This window comes from Hemitrygon akajei, chromosome 12, assembly GCF_048418815.1.
Source record: "Hemitrygon akajei chromosome 12, sHemAka1.3, whole genome shotgun sequence".
Taxonomy (NCBI): Eukaryota; Metazoa; Chordata; class Chondrichthyes; order Myliobatiformes; family Dasyatidae; genus Hemitrygon; species Hemitrygon akajei.
In genome coordinates, this window is record NC_133135.1 from 956,814 (window position 1) to 975,862 (window position 19,049).

A 19,049-nucleotide genomic window follows, 5' to 3' on the forward strand; every position below is an offset into this window, starting at 1 on the left:
GCTCCTGTGACCGATGCCGCCTCTGCCCGATTATCCCCAACGCCGCAGTTCCACTGAAGTGGCCGCGGGATCCGAGCCCAGGCTGATTCGTTGCGCTGACTGACGGGCTGAGTTTAAACTGCTCCTAGTCTCCTCCTCCCTCCCCCCCCCCCCCCCACCGGCAACACAACCCCCCTCCTGAGCCCCATCACTTCTCCCCCTCCCTCCTCTTCCAGTCTGGACGTGCTCTCTCCCAGAACCGTGCCGCCGGTCCCACTCGGCCATCTCAGCGGCTGTCAGACGGAGAGAGGGAACCCAGGGCCGGGACCGAGACCGAGAGGCTGCCGAGCCGGTGTCCATGGCCGTGTGACCCTGATCCTGCCTGTCTCTGCCTGATAGTCTGCGACCCGCTCAGTTCTCCGCTCTCCGCTCCTGATAGTCGGCACCATGACCGGCAGCTCAGACACCAGGTGGAAGTTAAAAGGCTCCTGCCGGCATCTCCTCTTCTCGCTGCTTCTCTGCGGCTTCGTACGGGGTTACAGCGCGGCGCCAGGTAAGTTCAGAGCGAGCGGCAACCGGGGTGATTGTCCTCTTCCTCCATCCCTCATTCCCTCTTCCCTTCCTCTATCTTTTATTCCACCCTCCTTTCCTCATTCCCTTTCCCTCTATCCCTTATTCCCCTCCACTCTACCATCCTCACATCCTCTCGCTCAACCCTACTCGTCCTCTGCCTCAACCCTCCTCGTCCTCTGCCTCAACCCTCCTCGTCCTCTGCCTCAATTCTCCCTCGTCCCCAACCCCCCTCGTCCTCTACCCCAACACTCCCTCGTCGTCTACCTCAACTCTCCTCATCCCTTCTCAAATTCTCCCTCAGCCCTCCTCACCCTCACTTCTCCTACTCTCACCCTCACTGTCCCTCACCGTCTCATCCCCCGTTTTCTCTCCATTGCCCCTCTTGTCCTGTCTCTCTATCTCTCCTCTATCTCCCTTGTCTTTTTATCATTTCTTTCTTTCGCTCTCTGACCCCTCTCTTTTACCCCTTTCCCCCCTACCCTTCACCCCAGGTTATTGACAGCTGTTGGCCGAGTGGACTAGTCGGCTTGCTGGCAGCGACGGCTCCTGCCCCTCCCCGGGGCTGGACTCCGTGTCAATGGTCCGCAAGGTGTGTGCGGAGCTGTTCTCGTTCCCCGGTCCAGCCTGGGCGCCAGAGCCGCCGCTCCGAAATGGCTCCCCCCCCAAAAAAAAAAACAACTTCGGAACGGGGCTGGCCGGTCTGTCCAGACGCGTGGTTTTCAACGCGAGGCTTCCTCAAGGCGGGGAAGTTTAACTAGAACTGACTACAATTTTAAAACACACGTTATAATCTGACTTTCTGCCGACGCCGTTCTGCCAATCTAGTTGGTACTAGTTCCTCGTGACTCTTGCCCAGTCTCTCTATCTAGGTTTCCCATGGAACCTGCAGGCAGAGGCCCCCTCTCTTTCTCCTCCTTGCCTCACCACTCACATACAGAGTGTGGGAGAATGGTGCAGTCGGTAGGGGAGAGTTGCAGAGGGACCAGAGTGTTAGGGACCTATCATAGAGTAACACAGCACAAAATAGACCTTTCGGCCCAACATCCTTTCTGACTAAGCAGCCTTCCCCCACATCCAAATTCTTATGGTTTTCCTCAGCCATTTGGATTTGGTCAATATCCCTCTGAATCTTTCCAATCCATGTCCTAACCAACCTGCGCAAATGTTTTTTATACATTGTAATTGTACTCATCTTTCCTACTTCCTCTGGCAGCCCATTCCATATACCCAAGTCCGGCTGTGTGAAAATCCTGTCCCCCCTTCCTTTTTATACCTTTCCCCTTCATCCTATGCCCTCTAGTTTTAGACTCCCCGACCCTGGGACAAAGGCTGTGACAGTTTTATTTATGTGTACCTCAGGTGATTTTATAAACCTCTATAAAGTCACCCCTCAGCCTCCACCACTCCTGGGAAAACAGTCCTAACCTCTCTTTATAATTCAAATCCTTCAGTCCTTATGAATCCTTAATCTTCTCTAGTTTAATCACACCCTTTCTGTAGCGAATTGTCCAGAAATGCAATAGTACTGTGGGCGCGGTCTCACCAATGTCTTGTACAGCTGGAACATTACTTTCCAGTTTTTGTAATCAATGCCTTGACTGATGAAAGCCAGTCTGCCAACCTCTCTACCTGTCTCACACTTTCAAGGAAGTCTGAACTGTACCTCTGAGTCTTTCTGTTCCCCAGGGGCCCTAACATTTCCTGTGTAAATCCTGCCCCACTTTAATTTGTCAAACTGTAACACCTCACACTTGGCTGAGCTAAATTCCATCAGCCATTTCTTGGCCGTCTTTCCCAGCTGACTTCAGACAATCCTCAATGTCTACCACATAACCAACTCTGGTTTAATTGGCAATCTTTCTGACCATGCCACGTACATTCCATCCAAATTGTTAATGTAGCTGACAGATAACAGTGGACTCAGCACTGATCCCTATGGTCAAAGGTCTCTAGTCCTGACAAACAACTCTCCACTGCCTTCCTCTGCCTCCTATCACCAATGCAATAATGGACTCAGTTGGCCAATTCACCCTGGATCCCTTGTGATCTAACTTTTCTGACATAACTACCCTATGGGGCCTTGTCAAAAGCCTTGCTGAAGTCCATGTCTACTCCACTGGCCTTGCAGTTCAATTCATCACAACAAGAAAAAATCTGCAGCTTCTGGAAATCCAAGCAACACACACAAAATGCTGGAGGAACTCAACAAGCCAGGCAGCGTCTATGGAAAAGAGTACAGTTGACATTTTTGACCAAGACCCTTCAGCCAGTTCTGCTGAAGGGTTTCAGCCCAAAATGTTGACTGTACCATTGTTCCAGTTCAACAAGTCACCTTGATCAAGTTTGTGAGAGCTGGTTTCCCATGCACAAAACCATATTGATGGTCTGAATCAGTGGGGGTGGTGGGTGAGGAAGGCTGGTGCAATGTCTTTGTAGATGGGGGAAGGGGCACAGATTGTGATACAGTATTACCCACCGTCTCTGTACCCATCTCCACCTACCCCATTCCCCACCACTTGGTCTCTGCCTTCAAGTTCTCCTTCACTCTATTTGTTCAATATAGTGAGAGTTTCTATCCACTCAGGCAGTGTTTCTGAGTCCACCCCCTCCCAGGCAAAATAAATTTGGCATACACTCGTAAAACACTGTAGCACAGAAACAGGCCCTTTGGCCCATCTAGTCCATTCCAAACTGTTATTCTGCCTAATCCATTGGCTTGCACCTGGACCATAGTCCTTCATACCCTTGTTTGGATAAGTCAATTTGTTAACCAAATTTCTCTTGTATGTTGAAACCAAATCCAGCCCACCACCTCCACTGGTAACTCATACCACATTCTCACTGAGTGAAGAAATTCTCACTCGGGTTCCCTTTTAATATTTCACCTTTCACCCTTAACCTATGACCTCTAATTTTAGTCTCACTAAACCCTTAACCTATGACCTCTAATTTTAGTTACATCTTTCCTGTAGGTAGGTGACCAAAACTGTATATAATATTCCAAATTAGACATCACCAATGTCTTAAATAGTTTCAACATCCCAACTCCTGTACTCAGGATTTTGATTTATGAAGGCCAATGTGCTAAATGTGTTACAGGTAGATAGAGTTTCTTTCCAACTCTGTAACACCACTTTCAAGGAATTATGGATATGCATTCCCAGGTCCCTTTGTTCTACCACACTCCTGAGTGCCTAATGCTCACCATGTACCTAGAAACATAGAAAACCTACAGCATGATACAGGCTCTTCGGCCCACAAAGTTGTGCCGAACGTGTCCCTACCTACGAAATTACTAGGCTTACCCATAGCCCTCTATCTTTCTAAGCTCAATGTACCTATCCAAAAGTCTCTTAAAAGACCCTATCGTATCTGCCTCCACCACCATTGCTGGCAGCCCATTCCATGCACTCACCACTCTCTGCTTAAAAACTTATCCCTGACATCTCCTCTGTATCTCCTGTGTCCTCTTGTGGCAACCACTTCAGCCCTTGGAAAAAGCCTCTGACTATCTACATGATCAATGCCTCTCATGTACCTATGCTGGTTGATCCTCCAAAAGTGCAACACATTATACTTGCCTGAATTAATTTCCATCTGCCATTTTCCAGCTGGTGCAGATCCCACTGCAAGTTTTGATAGTCTTCCTTGCTGTCCACTACACCCCCAATCTTGGTGTCATTCGCAAATTTACTGGTCCAGTTTACTACATTATCATCCAGATTGTTAATATAGATGACAAACAACAATGGACCCAGCACTGATCCCTGCAGAACACCACTAGTCAGAGGCCTCCAGTCAGAGAGGCAACCATCTAAGACCACTCTCTGGCTTATCTCACAAAGTCAATGTCTAATCCAATGTATTACCTCATTCTGAATGCTGAGTGACTAAACTTTCATGACCAGACTTCCATGCAGGGCCCTGTCAAGTGCCTTAGTAAAGTCCATATAGACACCAACCACTGCCTTGCCTTCATCCACTTTCCTGGTAACTTCCTCATAAACTCTATAAAATTAGTTAGACTTGACTGACCTTGCACGAAGCCATGCTGACTATTCTTAATCAGTCTATCCAAATACTTATACAGTACATCCAATCCCTTAGAGTACCCTCCAACAACTTTCCCACTACTGATATCAGGCTCACCAGCCTATTATTTCCTGGCTTATTCTTAGAGCCTTTCTTAAACAATGGAACAGCATTGACTATCCTCCAATCCTCTGTCAGCTCACCTGTGTCTAAGGATGATTTAAATATCTCTGCTAGGGCCCATACAATCTCTGCAATTGCCTCCCACAGGGTCCAAAGGAACACATTGTCAGGCTTTGGGGATTTATGCTCACTAATTTGCTTCAAGACAGCAAACACCGCCTCCTCTGTAATCTAGGATCCTCTGTAATATAGGATCCATAATCTCACTGCTGCTTTGCCTTACTTCTATAGATTCTGTGCCCATTTCCCAAGTAAATACAGGTGCAAAAAATCCATTTAAGAACTCCCCAATCTCTTTCATCTCCACACAGATTACCATTCTGATATTCCAGAGGACCAATTTTGTCCCTTCCAATCATTTGTTCTTAATATATCTGTAGAGCCCCTTAGGATTCTCCTTCACCTTGTCTGCTAGGGCAAAGTCATACCTTCTTTTAGTCCTCCTGAATTCCTTCTGAAGGTTCCTACCTGTCTAAAAAGTGGGAATAGAGGAGTCAGTGTGTGGGGTGAGTGTGTCAGTGTGTGCTGAATGTGTCAGTGCGTGAGGTAGGTGTGTCATTATGGGCATGAGTGCTTCAGTGTATGTGTGTCATGTGTGGCTGGGTGTGTCAATGTGGGGGTTAGTGTGTCAGTGTAGGGGTGAGTATGTCAGTGAGGGTGTGGATGTTAGTGTGTCAGTGTAGGGGTGAGTGTGTCAGAGTGGGTGTTAGTGTGGAGGTGAGTGTGTCAGTGAGGGTGTGGATGTTAGTGTGTCAGTGTAGGGGTGAGTGTGTCAGAGTGGGTGTTAGTGTGTCAGTGTGGAGGTGAGTGTGTCAGTGAGGGTGTGGATGTTAGTGTGTCAGTGTAGGGGTGAGTGTGTCAGAGTGGGTGTTAGTGTGTCAGTGTGGAGGTGAGTGTGTCAGTGAGGGTGTGGGTGTTAGTGTGTCAGTGTAGGGGTGAGTGTGTCAGAGTGGGTGTCAGTGTGGAGGTGAGTGTGTCAGTGAGGGTGTGGGTGTGTCAGTGTTTGGGTGTCAGTATAGGGGTAAGTGTGTCAGACTGGGTGTTAGTGTGTCAGTTTGGGGTTGAGTCTGTTAGTGTGTGAGTTTGAGTGCGTCAGTGATAGTGTGGAGGTGAGTGTGTCAGTGAGGGTGTGGGTATGTCAGTGTAGGGGTGAGTATGTCAGTGAGGGCATGGGTGTTAGTGTGTCAGTGTAGGGGTGAGTGTGTCAGAGTGGGTGTTAGTGTGTCAGTGTGGAGGTGAGTGTGTCAGTGAGGGTGTGGGTGTGTCAGTGTTTGGGTGTCAGTATAGGGGTAAATGTGTCAGACTGGGTGTTAGTGTGTCAGTGTGTGGTTGAATCTGTTAGTGTGTGAGGTTGAGTGTGTCAGTGAGAGTGTGGAGGTGAGTGTGTCAGTGAGGGTGTGGGTGTGTCAGTGTAGGGGTGAGTATGTCAGTGAGGGTATGGGTGTTAGTGTGTCAGTGTAGGGGTGAGTGTGTCAGAGTGGGTGTTAGTGTGTCAGTGTGGAGGTGAGTGTGTCAGTGAGGGTGTGGGTGTGTCAGTGTTTGGGTGTCAGTATAGGGGTAAGTGTGTCAGACTGGGTGTTAGTGTGTCAGTGTGTGGTTGAATCTGTTAGTGTGTGAGGTTGAGTGTGTCAGTGAGGGTGTGGGTGTGTCAGTGTAGGGGTGAGTATGTCAGTGTGGGGTTGAGTCTGTTAGTGTGTGAGGTTGAGTGTGTCAGTGAGAGTGTGGAGGTGAGTGTGTCAGTGAGGGTGTGGGTGTGTCAGTGTAGGGGTGAGTGTGTTAGAGTGGGTGTTAGTGTGTCAATCCGGAGTTGAGTTTGTTAGTGTGTGGGGTGATTGTGTCAAAGTGGTGTGAATATCAGTATGTGTGGGGTGAGTGTGTCAGTGGTTGGGGTGGATGTTTAGTGTCTGGGTTGAGTGTCTCAGAATGTGGTGAATGTGTCAGTGTGTGGTGAGTGTGTTAGTGTGGGGATAAGTGTGTATGGTGAGGGTGTCAATGTGTGAGGTAAGTGTGTCACTATTGATGAGAGTGCTTCAGTGTATGTGGGGTATATGTGTTGTGTGGCTGAGAGTGACAGTATAAGGGTGAATGTGTCAGTGTGGGCTGAGTTTGTGTGGGTGTTAATGTGTCAGTATGGGATTGAGGGTGTCAGTATGTGGGGAGAGTGTCCATGTGGGTGTTTGTGCTCTTCCTCCATCCCTCCTCTGTGGAAACCACCTGGGTTTCCCCCCAACTCCCTCCATCTTCCCCTCATCTCTCTCCATCTCCCCCACCTCTGTCCGTCTCTCTACAATGTCCCGCCCCATCACTCGTGCCTCCCATCATCGACCCCTCCCCCATGTCTCCCAGAGTCTGGACTTCCACCCCATGCGAGGCTTGGTCACACCCTGAAGCCTTGGCCTTCACTGTCACACATTCGCCCAAAGTCCGCTTCATTCCCAGAGCCAATTCCCAGATTGTGAAGGGTGTCCCTGAACTCAACCTCCCATTTCCACTAGACACTGTTTGGATCAGATCTCTCCATTTCCTACCTCTCCAAACCTGCACTTCAATACTCTTCCCTTCTTCAATACCCTCCCTCCTCATTCCCTTCCCCCTCTTCAATACCCTTCCTCCTTATACCTCTCCCCCTCATTCCCTTCTCCTCCTCTCTCCCACTTTATTTTCTTGCCCCTCCTCAATACCCTCCTCCACCTCAATTCCTTCTCTCTCCTAATACCCCCCTTGTACTTTTCCCCCAATTACATACCTCTCCTTTCCCCATATCCCTGCCTCACTTCATGAACCCCTGTTCCCTCACAAAAATGATTTCTTTCCCTCACCCATTGAATCTCTTCCCTTAGCCCTTTGGTGGGGGAGAGGCAATGGGAGAATAGGAGACTCCTGCTCAGGAGACCAGGTCCTACCCCACCCTCCCTTCGCTTTGCATAATCTTAGCTCGGAATTCCCTGCTTCACAAAGCATCTCATCCTAAACAATCCGATCAGTATTCCTGACCAGTCTGTGAATCCTTGGAATAATTCTTGAATATCCCTGAGTTTGCCAGGATGGGCACTGATCCCGTGACTCAGAGCCAGGACTGCAGTTTGTAACTCCGAATGGGAATTCCAGGGGTGTGAATCTGTCCATCACTGGAATTGAACTGATTCATAGAACTTCAGACCCTCTGGTCCCCACACCATTCCCTGTCTCTGTATCCCCTCTGGCCCCTACACACCTTCCTGTCTCTGTATCCCTTCCCACCACTTCACCACTCCGTCTCTGTATCCCCTCTGACCCCTACACCCCTCCCTGTCTCTGTAACTCCCCCTCTGGTCCCTAAAACCCTCCCTGTCTCTGTATCACTTCTGGCCCCTACACCCCTCCCTGTCTCTGTAACCCCACCTATCCCCTACACCCCTCCCTGTCTCTGTAACTCCTCCAACCCCTACACCCCTCCCTGTCTCTGTAACCCCATCTATCCTCTACACCCCTCCCTGTCTCTGTAACTCCTCCAACCCCTACACCCCTCCCTGTCTCTGTAACCCCATCTATCCCCTACACCCCTCCCTGTCTCTGTAACCCCCTCCAACCCCTACACCCCTCCCTGTCTCTGTAACTCCTCCAACCCCTACACCCCTCCCTGTCTCTGTAACCCCCTCCAACCCCTACACCCCTCCCTGTCTCTGTAACCCTGTCCATCCCCTACACCCCTCCCTGTCTCTGTAACCCCATCTATTCCCTACACCCCTCCCTGTCTCTGTAACTCCTCCAACCCCTACACCCCTCCCTGTCTCTGTAACCCCATCTATCCCCTACACCCCTCCCTGTCTCTGTAACTCCTCCAACCCCTACACCCCTCCCTGTCTCTGTAACCCCATCTATCCCCTACACCCCTCCCTGTCTCTGTAACCCCATCTATCCCCTACACCCCTCCCTGTCTCTGTAACCCCATCTATCCCCTACACCCCTCCCTGTCTCTGTAACCCTGTCCATCCCCTACACCCCTCCCTGTCTCTGTAACCCTGTCCATCCCCTACACTCCTCCCTGTCTCTGTAACCCTCTCCGGTCCCAACACCACTCCCTATCTCTGTATCCTTTCCATTCCCTACACCCCTCCCTGTCTCTGTAACTCCTCCAACCCCTACAGCCCTCCCTGTCTGTGTAATCCCGTCTATCCCCTATACCCCTTCCTGTCTCTGTAACCCCATCTATCCCCTACACCCCTCCCTGTCTCTGTAACCCTGTCCATCCCCTACACCCCTCCCTGTCTCTGTAACTCCTCCAACCCCTACACCCCTCCCTGTCTCTGTAACCCCATCTATCCCCTACACCCCTCCCTGTCTCTGTAACCCTGTCCATCCCCTACACCCCTCCCTGTCTCTGTAACTCCTCCAACCCCTACACCCCTCCCTGTCTCTGTAACCCCACCTATCCCCTACACCCCTCCCTGTCTCTGTAACCCCCTCCAACCCCTACACCCCTCCCTGTCTCTGTAACTCCTCCAACCCCTACACCCCTCCCTGTCTCTGTAACCCCATCTATCCCCTACACCCCTCCCTGTCTCTGTAGCCCTGTCCATCCCCTACACCCCTCCCTGTCTCTGTAACCCCATCTATCCCCTACACCCCTCCCTGTCTCTGTAACCCCATCTATCCCCTACACCCCTCCCTGTCTCTGTAACCCCATCTATCCCCTACACCCCTCCCTGTCTCTGTAACCCTGTCCATCCCCTACACCCCTCCCTGTCTCTGTAACCCTGTCCATCCCCTACACCCCTCCCTGTCTCTGTAACCCTCTCTGGTCCCAACACCACTCCCTATCTCTGTATCCTTTCCATTCCCTACACCCCTCCCTGTCTCTGTAACTCCTCCAACCCCTACAGCCCTCCCTGTCTGTGTAACCCCGTCTATCCCCTATACCCCTTCCTGTCTCTGTAACCCCATCTATCCCCTACACCCCTCCCTGTCTCTGTAACCCTGTCCATCCCCTACACCCCTCCCTGTCTCTGTAACTCCTCCAACCCCTACAGCCCTCCCTGTCTGTGTAACCCCGTCTATCCCCTATACCCCTTCCTGTCTCTGTAACCCCATCTATCCCCTACACCCCTCCCTGTCTCTGTAACCCTGTCCATCCCCTACACCCCTCCCTGTCTCTGTAACCCCTCTGACCCCTACACACCTCCCTGTCTCTGTAACCCCTCTGACCCCTACACACCTCCCTTTCCTTTCTCTTCTCTCTCCCTATCTCCACCTCTCCCCCACCTCCTGTGGAACTCTGTGTGAAGGTTTGGTTTTTTGTTTGCTTTGCCTGATCACAAGTTCGGGAGAATTTGTCTTGTTATAAATAGTTCGTCTGTGGCCACAAACTATCGGTTTATCTGTGGCCTGGTGTGTGGTGGGTGGCATCTCTCACCTCAGCCTCTCTCACTGACACGTTGCAGGCAGGGGTGGGATTAGTGGTGGTCGGATCCCTTCACTGCCCCAGGCCTGGCCTGGGTTACTTCCCACCTCTCTCACACACACTCTCTCTTTGTCCCTGCACACAGACTGCTTCTGTGCTGCGGCTCTCAACGATGCATTGATTCTCTCGAGGCAGCTACGTCTCTCTCTCAGGTTTCGGTTTGGAAAAATAATCAGTCTCCATGCCAGACTGCCGCCTGTCCCTGCACAAGGCAGAGGTTCGGAAATCCTTCCTAGCCCCTTCCTGAAGAATATTCCAGCTCTGCACGGCCAACGAGCTGGAAGGTTGGAAGAGGTGGAGAGGGCTCAGGGACCTCAGGAGCAAGCGGATTGAAGATATCACTGCTGTCCCGAGTAACCTTGCCTCCAGCTGAGAGAGGATTGCCTTCCTGTTCCTCCACAAGTGCCCCGGTGGAGCAGTGTGTAGAACTCGCAGTAGCGGAGAACTAGGTTCAAATCCCTCACAGAGTCAAACAGCGAGGAAACAGGAGCTTCAGCTCATTTTGTCCATGCCACCCACCACAATCACTCAGCTAGTCCAATTTGTACAGATTACTTCAAACTTGTCCTTATCCAAATCTCCTTTGATCATTATTGTTTTAACTTCAGCCACTTTCATTCCATCTATGGGGTGCTGTCTGTCTGAAGAAGTTACCAATCAGGCACTGTTTAAATCTTTTACCTCTCACCTTAAAGCCATGATATCTAGTTCTTAATACACCTTGCTGAGGAAAAAGAGTGTGTGCATTCATCTTATCTGTATCTTTCACAATATTATACACCTTTGTAAGTTGGACCCACAATCTCCCACGTACACTCAAAGGAATAAGGACCTGTCGAACCTTACCCTCCAAAGTAAGGGACATGGAATCCAAAGGGACATTGCTTTGTGGATCCAGAACCGGCTTGCCACAGAAGGAAAAGAGCGGTTGTAGACGGGTCAAATCCTGCATGGAGGTTGGTCACAAGTGGTGTGACTCAGGGATCTGTTCTGGAACCCCTTCTCTTTGTGATTTTTATAAATGACCTGGATGAGGAAGTGAAGGGATGGGTTAGTAAGTTTGCTGATGACACAAAAGTTGGAGGTGTTATGGATAGTGTGGAGGGCTGTCAGAGGTTACAGCAGGACATTGATAGGATGCAAAACTGGGCTGAGAAGTGGCAGATGGAGTTCAACCCAGATAAGTGTGAAGTGGTTCATTTTGGTAGGTCAAATATGATGGCGGACTATAGTATTAATAGTAAGACTCTTGGCGGTGTGGAGGATCTGAGGGATCTTGGGGTCCAAGTCCATAGGACACTCAAAGCTGCTGCGCAGGTTGATTGTATGTTTAAGAAGGCATACATCAATTGTGGGATTGAATTTAGGAGCCAGGAGGTAATGTTGCAGCTATATAGGAGCCTGGTCAGACCCCACTTGGAGTACAATGCTCAGTTCTGGTTGCCTCATTACAGGAAAGACGTGGAAACCATAGAAAGGATGCAGAGGAGATTTACCAGGATGTTGCCTGGATTGGAGAGCATACTTTATCAGAATAGGTAGAGTGAACTTGGCCTTTTCTCCTTGGAGCGGCGGAGGCTGAGACATGGCCTGATAGAAATGAATAAGATGTTGAGAGGCATTGATCTTGTGAATAGTCAGAGGCTTTTTCCCAGGGCTGAAATGGCTAGCACGAGAGCGCACAGTTTTAAGTGCTTGGAAGTAGGTACAGATCAGATGTCAGGGGTAGGTTTTTTACACAGAGAGTGGTGAGTGCATGGATTGGGCTGCCCGTGACAGTGGTGGAGGCAGATATGATAGGGTCTTTTCAGAGACTCCTGGATAGGTACATGGAGCTTAGAAAAATAGAGGGCTATGGGTAACCCTAGGTAATTTCTAAGGTAAGGACATGTTTGGCACAGCTTTGTGGTCTGAAGGGCCTGTATTGTGCTGTGGGTTTTCTATGTTTCTAACTCAGGCTCTTGAGTCTGGCAGTATCATCAGAAATCGTCTATACATTTTCTAGTTTGATGATGCACTTTCTATAAATGTGACCTTAGAGGCTGTCTGTGCGAACTTTGCACATTTTCCTTGTGACCACAAGGGTTCCCCTTGGTGCTCCAGTTCCATCCATAAAATGATAAGACATTGCTGCAGAATTAGGCCATTCAGCCCATTGAGTCTGCTCTGCCCTTAGATCATGGCTGATCTATTTCCTTCTCAGCCATTCTCCTGCCTTGTCCTCGTAACTTTCCACCCCTGACTTCTCAAACATTTATCGACCTCTGTTTTTACAGAGCTGGCCTATGATTTCCTTTCTTCTGCCTCTCTCGCTTCTTGAAGAGTGCAGTGATATTTGCAATTTTCCTGTCTTCCAGAACCATAACAGAATCTAGTGATTCTTGATAGATCATTACTAATGCTTCCACAATCTCCCTAACAATCATTTTCAAAATCCTGGGGTGCAGTCCATCTGGTGCAGGTGACTTAACTACCTTCAGATCTTCCAACTTCCCATGCACCTTCTATCTATTAATAGCAATTGTGCTCACTTTTGCCTCCTGACACTCTCAAACTTCCACCATACTGCTTGTATTTTCCACAGTAAGGACTAATACAAAATACTTGTTCATTTTGTCCACCGTTTCCTTGTCCCCCATTATGACCACTTCAGCATCATTTTCTAGTGGTCAGATATCTACTCTCACCTCTCTTTTACTCTTTATATATTTAAAAATACTTCCGGTATCCCCTTTGATATTATTGGCTCGCTTATCTTCATATTTCATCTTTTACCTCACCACTTCTTTAGTTTCCCTATGTTGTTTTTTAAAAGCTTCCCAGTCCTCTAAATTATCACTAAGGACAAAGTCAGTATAGTTTCGTTAGAGGAAAAGTTTGCCTGATGAACCTGGTGGAATTCTTTGAGGAGTTTACAAGTAGGATAGATAAGGGGGAGGCAGTATATTTGGACTTTCAGAAAGTGCCACAAATGAGGCTGCTTACCAAGTTAAAAGCCCATGGTATTGCAGGACAATTATGACATAGGTAGAGCATTGGCTGATTGGTAGGAGGCATCGAGTGGGAATTAAAGGATCCTTTTCTGATTGGCTGCCAATGACTAGTGGTGTTCCACAGGGGTTGGTGTGGGAACCGCTTTTTTATGCTGTGTATAAATGATTTAGATGATGGAATAGATGGCTTTGTTGCCAAGTTTGCAAATGATATGAAGATTAATGGAGAGGCAGGTCATGTTGAGAAAAAAGGTAGGTTTCAAAAGGACTTAGACAGATTAGGAGAATGGGTAATAGAGTGGCAAATGAAATACAATGTTGGAAAATGCATGGTCATGCACTTTGGTAATAGAAATAAATGTGCAGACTGTTTTATAAACAGGGAGAAAGATCCAAAAATCTGAAATGCAAAGGGACTTGGGAGTCCTTGTGCAAAACACTCTGAAGGTTAACTTGAAGGTAGAGGTATTAGTGAGGAAGGCAAATGCAATGTTAGTATTCATTACAAGAGGTATACCATACAAGAGCAAGGATGTGATACGGAGGCTTAAAAAGGCACTGGTGAGGCCTCACCTTGAGTATTGTGAACAGATTTGGGCTCCTCATCTAAGAAAAGTTGTGCTGGCAATGGAGAAGGTCAGAGAAGGTTCACAAGGATGATTCTGGGAATGAAAGGGTTATCATACGAGGAACTTTTGATGCCTCTGGATCTGTACTTGCTGGAATTTAGGTGGATGAGGAAGGATCTCATTGAAACCTTTCAAATGTTAAAAGGCCGAGGTAGAGTAAAAGTGGAAAGTATGTTTGCCATGGTGGGGGAGTCTAGGACAAGAGGGCACAGCTTCAGGATAGAGGGGCGTCCATTTAAAACCGAAATGTGAAGAGATTTTTTTTCAGCCAGAGGGTGGCAAATTTGTGGAACTTGTTACCTCAGACAGCTGTGGTGGCCAGGTTGTTGGGTGTATTTGAGGCAGAGCTTAATAGGTTCTTGATTGGATATGACATCAAAGGTTATGGAGAGAAGGCCGGGGAGTGGGGCTGAGGAGGGCAAAAAAGGATCAGCCATGACTGAATGGCGGAGCAGACTCAATGGGTCAAATGGCCTAATTCTGCTCCTATGTCTTACCGTCTTATAGTCTAATTTTTGCTCTATTATATGGCCTCTCATTTGCTTTTATTAGACCATAAAACCATAAGATATAGGAGCAGAATTAGGCTATTTGGTCCATTGCATCTGTTCTGCCATTTCATCATGGCTGATCATTTTTTTCCTCTCAACCTCCATCTCCTGCCTTCTCCCTGTATCCTTCATGCCCTGACCAATCAAGAATCTATCACCTTCTGTCTTAAATATACATAAAGATTTGGCCTCTGTAACTGCCTGTGGCAAAGAATTCCACAGATTCACCAGTGTCTGGCCTCATCACTGTTCTAAAGGACGTCCCTCTCTTCTGAGGCTGAGGCTTTCAATGAATCATAGATCTGTATTCCCGGATCCCTTTCTTCTACCACCCCACAGTCCCCTGCTGTTCACTGTGTAAGACCTATCCTGGTTGGTGCCTCTGAAATGCGAAACCTTGTACTTGTCTGTATTATATTCTACCTGCCATGTTTCAGCCCATTTTTCCAGTACCTGCTACAAGCCATGATAGTCTTCTTCTCTCTCCACTACACTCTCACTTTTGGTATCATCTACAATTTGGCTGAACCAGTTAACCACATTATCATCCAGATTATTGATATAGATGAGAAACAATGAGGGACATAGCATCAAACACTGTGGCACTGGACTAGTTACAGACCTCCAGTCAGAGAGGTAGCCATCTACTACCACTCTCTGGATTCCCCCACAAAGCCAATGTCTCATCAAATTTACTACTTAATCTTGACTGCCAAGAGATTGATCCTTATTGACCAAACTCCCAAGTGGGGCCTTGTCAGATACCCTGCTAAAGTCTTTTTAATAGATGTGGTGAACTACATATACCTGTCTGGACACGCCCCCTGCTGACTGTTCCTGTGGCCCCTCCCACTGACCGTGGCTCCTCCTACAGACCCCGGTATAAAGACGATTGAGGCCTGAGCCCGGCCCTCAGTCTCCAGGATGTAGTATGGTGGTCAACTACTGCTTGTTCTTTCTTCCAGTCAATAAAAGCCGATATCTCGCCTTCACGTCTCAGAGAGAGTTATTGATGGTGCATCAATAGGTTTCAAAGAGGTCACCCCTCATTCTTCTGAATTCTATTGAGAACAGTCCCAGAGCTATCAAATGTTCCTCATATGACAAGCCTTTTAATCATTGAATCGTTTTGTGAACCTTCTTTGAACACTCTTCAGTGTTACCTCATCCTTCCTAAGATAAGGGGCCCAAAACTGCTCACATACTCTGTGAGGCCTCACCAGTGCTTTATAAATTCTCAACATTACATCCTTGCTTTTATATTCTAGTCCTCTTGAAATGAATGCTAACATCACATTTTCCTTCCTCACCACAGACTCAAGCTGCAAAAATTAACCTTTAAAAATCTTGCACAATGACTCCCAAGTTGCTGTGCACCTCAGATTTTTGAATTTTTTCTTTAGTTTGAAAATAGTCTAGGCATTTATTTCTTCTCCCAAAGTGCATGACCTACACTTCCCAACAGTGTATTCCATCTGCCGTTTCTTTGCCCATTCTCCTAATCTGTCTAAGTCCTTCTGTAGCCTCTCTACTTCCTCAAAACTACCTGCCCCTCTATCTATATTTGTATTGCCTGCAAAGTTTGCAAATGAAGCCATCAATTTCATCATCCAAATCACTGACATATAACGCAAAAGAATTGGTCCCAACAAGACCCCATGGAACACCACTAGACACCGGCAGCCCACCAGAAAGGCTCCCTTTATTCTCACTCTTTGCCTCCAGCCAATCAGCCAATGCCTTACCCATTCTGACATCTTTCCTGTAATAGTGAGGACTCAGAGCTTGTTAGGCAGCCTTGTGTGGCACCTTGTCAAAGGCCTTCTGAAAATCCAAGTACACAACATCCGCTAATTCTCCTGCTTGTTATTTCTTCAATGGGTAGGCATACAAAAGATCACATAAATTCAAGCAAATTTTTTCCACTGAGGTTGGGTGAGACTACAACTAGAAGTCATGGACAAAGGGTGAAAGGTGAAATGTTTAAGGAGAACATGAGGGGGAACTTTGTTACTCAAAGTGTAGTGGAGTTGCCAGGGCAGTTGTGCATGCAAGCTCCACTTGAACATTTAAGGGAAGTTTTGAGGGGTACATGGTAGGGAGGGTTATGCAGGCTACGGTCCCCATACACATCAAATGGAATGGATCAGTTGACCCCGTACAGATTAATGGCTTGGCACAGACTAGATGGGCTGAAGGGCCTATTTCCCCGCTGTTGTGTTCTGTCACGCAATAATTTTAACTGATAAAATTCTATGGGGCATTGATAGTGGGAATCCTTCCCTAGCTGCAGAGATATTTAAAACTAGAGGACAGGCTTCCAGTAGGAGGGATCTGAGGAGAATCCAGAGTAGGTTGGAAAATGGATGTCACTGCGCAAGGGGTTGGTGGGGTCACAATGTTGAACAAGTATCTGGCCAAGTACTTGAATCATCAAGGCAGAAAAGGATGCGGACCAAGTGCTGGGGAATGTGTTTGGTGTGGTGGGTACTGGAGGGTCAGTATGGAGATGGGGGGGCTGAAAGGCCTGTCCCTGTGCAGGATGAGCCTATGACAGTAACTCTATTGGGCCCCTCCCTCCCTGTTGGATATCCTCTGCCCATAGATGGTAGGCGAGGGTGCCTGAGACGTATTGAGTGGGGTGAAGATCAGGATTTATGGCCTACTCTGACTAACATCCCTCCTTCTCTTTTCAGCCAGTCCAGTCGATGTCCTGCAAGCTTTAGAGTTCCAGAATTCCCCAGAGGGTGTGGTGAAAACAAACGGCTTCTGCAAGAACCGGAGGAATGAGCCAGGACCAGATGTGGCCTACCGAGTCAGTAAACGGGCACAGCTGAGTGCACCCACCAGGCAACTGTACCCCGGTGGGTGAGAGTGGGGACAGAGGAGGGGTCGCAGGTCCGCCTGATGGGCTGGGGGGCGGGTTGCTGGGTCAGGATGTTGTCATTAGGGTTGGGGGTCAAATGTTGGGGTCAAGGGTCATAAAGTTTCAATGAATTTATGATGGGACAGGAACAGGAAAAGTTAAATGAGAAATCTTTTTCTAGGATTGGAAAATGGGAAAAGAGGCAGTGTACTGAGATGGAGGGGATGGCAAAGGGTGTAGGCAGAAGTTGTAGGTGAAGAATGTAGACAGAGAGCGTATGTGGTGGGTGTAAACAGTGGGTGTCGATGGAGGATAGACAGTATGTAGGTCAGGTAGATGGTAGGGTAGACAGAGATTGTGGAATATTCTGGGAGCAGTGATCTCGGGGTAAAGTCCTTGAGAATGCAGTTTTGGTTACCCTGTTGCAGTGAGGAGATGGAGGATAGGAGAGGATTCAGAAGAGGTTCACCAGGATTTAAGGATGGGTTGGACACAGTTGGGTTGTTTTCTCTTGAATGCTGGAGGCTGAGGGGCCGCCTGATAGAAATCATAAAATTGTGGGAGGCATAGATTGAATAGAAAGTCAGAGCCTTAGCCCAGGGTGGAAATGTCAAATATTCGACAGGGTGAAAATTTAAAGAAAAGGAGATGTGCGAGATAGGTTTTTCACACAAAATGTTGCCAAAGGCTATTGATGTCTCTGACAACATTTTGTGCTGTTCCATAACATTGTTTCTTATGCTTTAAAGAAAGAAATGTTATGATTGGTGACACTGCCGTGGATCTTTGGTGGGTTGGTGGGCAATTGGAAGGTTTTCAAATAGGCCCTGTAGGAAGGGTCTCAATGTGTGTGTTGGGGGGTTAGGTACTGAGGGAGAGTCACAGTAGGGGTGAGGTAGGTACTGATGGAGAGTCACACTGACAGAAGGGTGGTACTGAGAGAGGTTCACACTGTTGGAGCTCTCTCTCCTAAAGTTGAAAATTTGCTGGAAAAATCACCAAAGAACAGTTTTGGAGACCACCGGAAGGCTTTGGGAGTGTGCAGTGGACTGAAGCAGCTTCCTTACCTAGAAAAATTCTGTTTGGTGAAGTTTTTTGGTCCATGTTTCTTCAGCGCTGAACAGTAGGTGAAGGTGGTGGATTACCAAAGTTTGAGTCTAACTTTGCCAGGAGCGGGGACGGATTTATTCCATTTTTAAAAGTGGAAAACCCCTCCTGTTCAGAGCGCCTAGCCCAGGGTTTCTGGGTGAAGAGGACTTTGGAGTGGTCAGAGGAACAGTGGACCCGCTCAGAAAAGCTTTCATTGGTGCTGAGGTGTTTAACACCGCATGGCCTTCCCTGCCTATCCACTCCTTTTCCCCCTTCTGTCCCATCCCATCTCATCCCTGAACTGTTTCTTTTTGACTGTTTGCTGGTGTTCTGCTGGGTGTAGACTGTAATATCCCAGCAGTCGTGTTGAACTTTTGAATTCAAACTGCGTCATAGTGGGGAGTTGCAGCTGATGAAGAGGACCACCCATACAAATTACTGACTTTAAAGAATGCTCTACAGTGCACCGTGCCTACTTCAGTCGGTAGGATTGTCACCATAAAAGCCGTGGCGGAGACTGTTGGAGGCTGCGAGGGTATTGTTGCATCAGCGGCTTTGAATGGGAAAACTATTTTCTATTTGAAGTCACCGAGGAGTGTGTTTTTGGCCCTGAGTCAGAGATTAAAGGTGGAGTAGGTGATGGGCCCCATGTAGGTGGCAATACTCTTTGACATGCAACCCCTTTCTGTGACAAGACCCTCTTCCCCTGTCTGT

The 19,049-nt window shown here is 48.2% G+C and overlaps 1 protein-coding gene across 2 annotated transcripts in view; it reads left to right on the top strand.

The window, feature by feature from the left end:
• Window positions 1-201: 201 nt before the first annotated feature.
• Window positions 202-19,049, top strand: part of col11a1a (collagen, type XI, alpha 1a) — a 386,832-nt gene continuing 367,984 nt past the window's right edge. For both annotated transcript variants that reach the window (XM_073062463.1, XM_073062464.1), the window contains exons 1-2: window positions 202-532; window positions 17,077-17,244. In XM_073062463.1, the coding sequence (XP_072918564.1) occupies window positions 427-532; window positions 17,077-17,244 (274 nt within the window). In that variant the 5' untranslated portion in view covers window positions 202-426. The remainder of the gene's footprint in view (window positions 533-17,076; window positions 17,245-19,049) is intronic.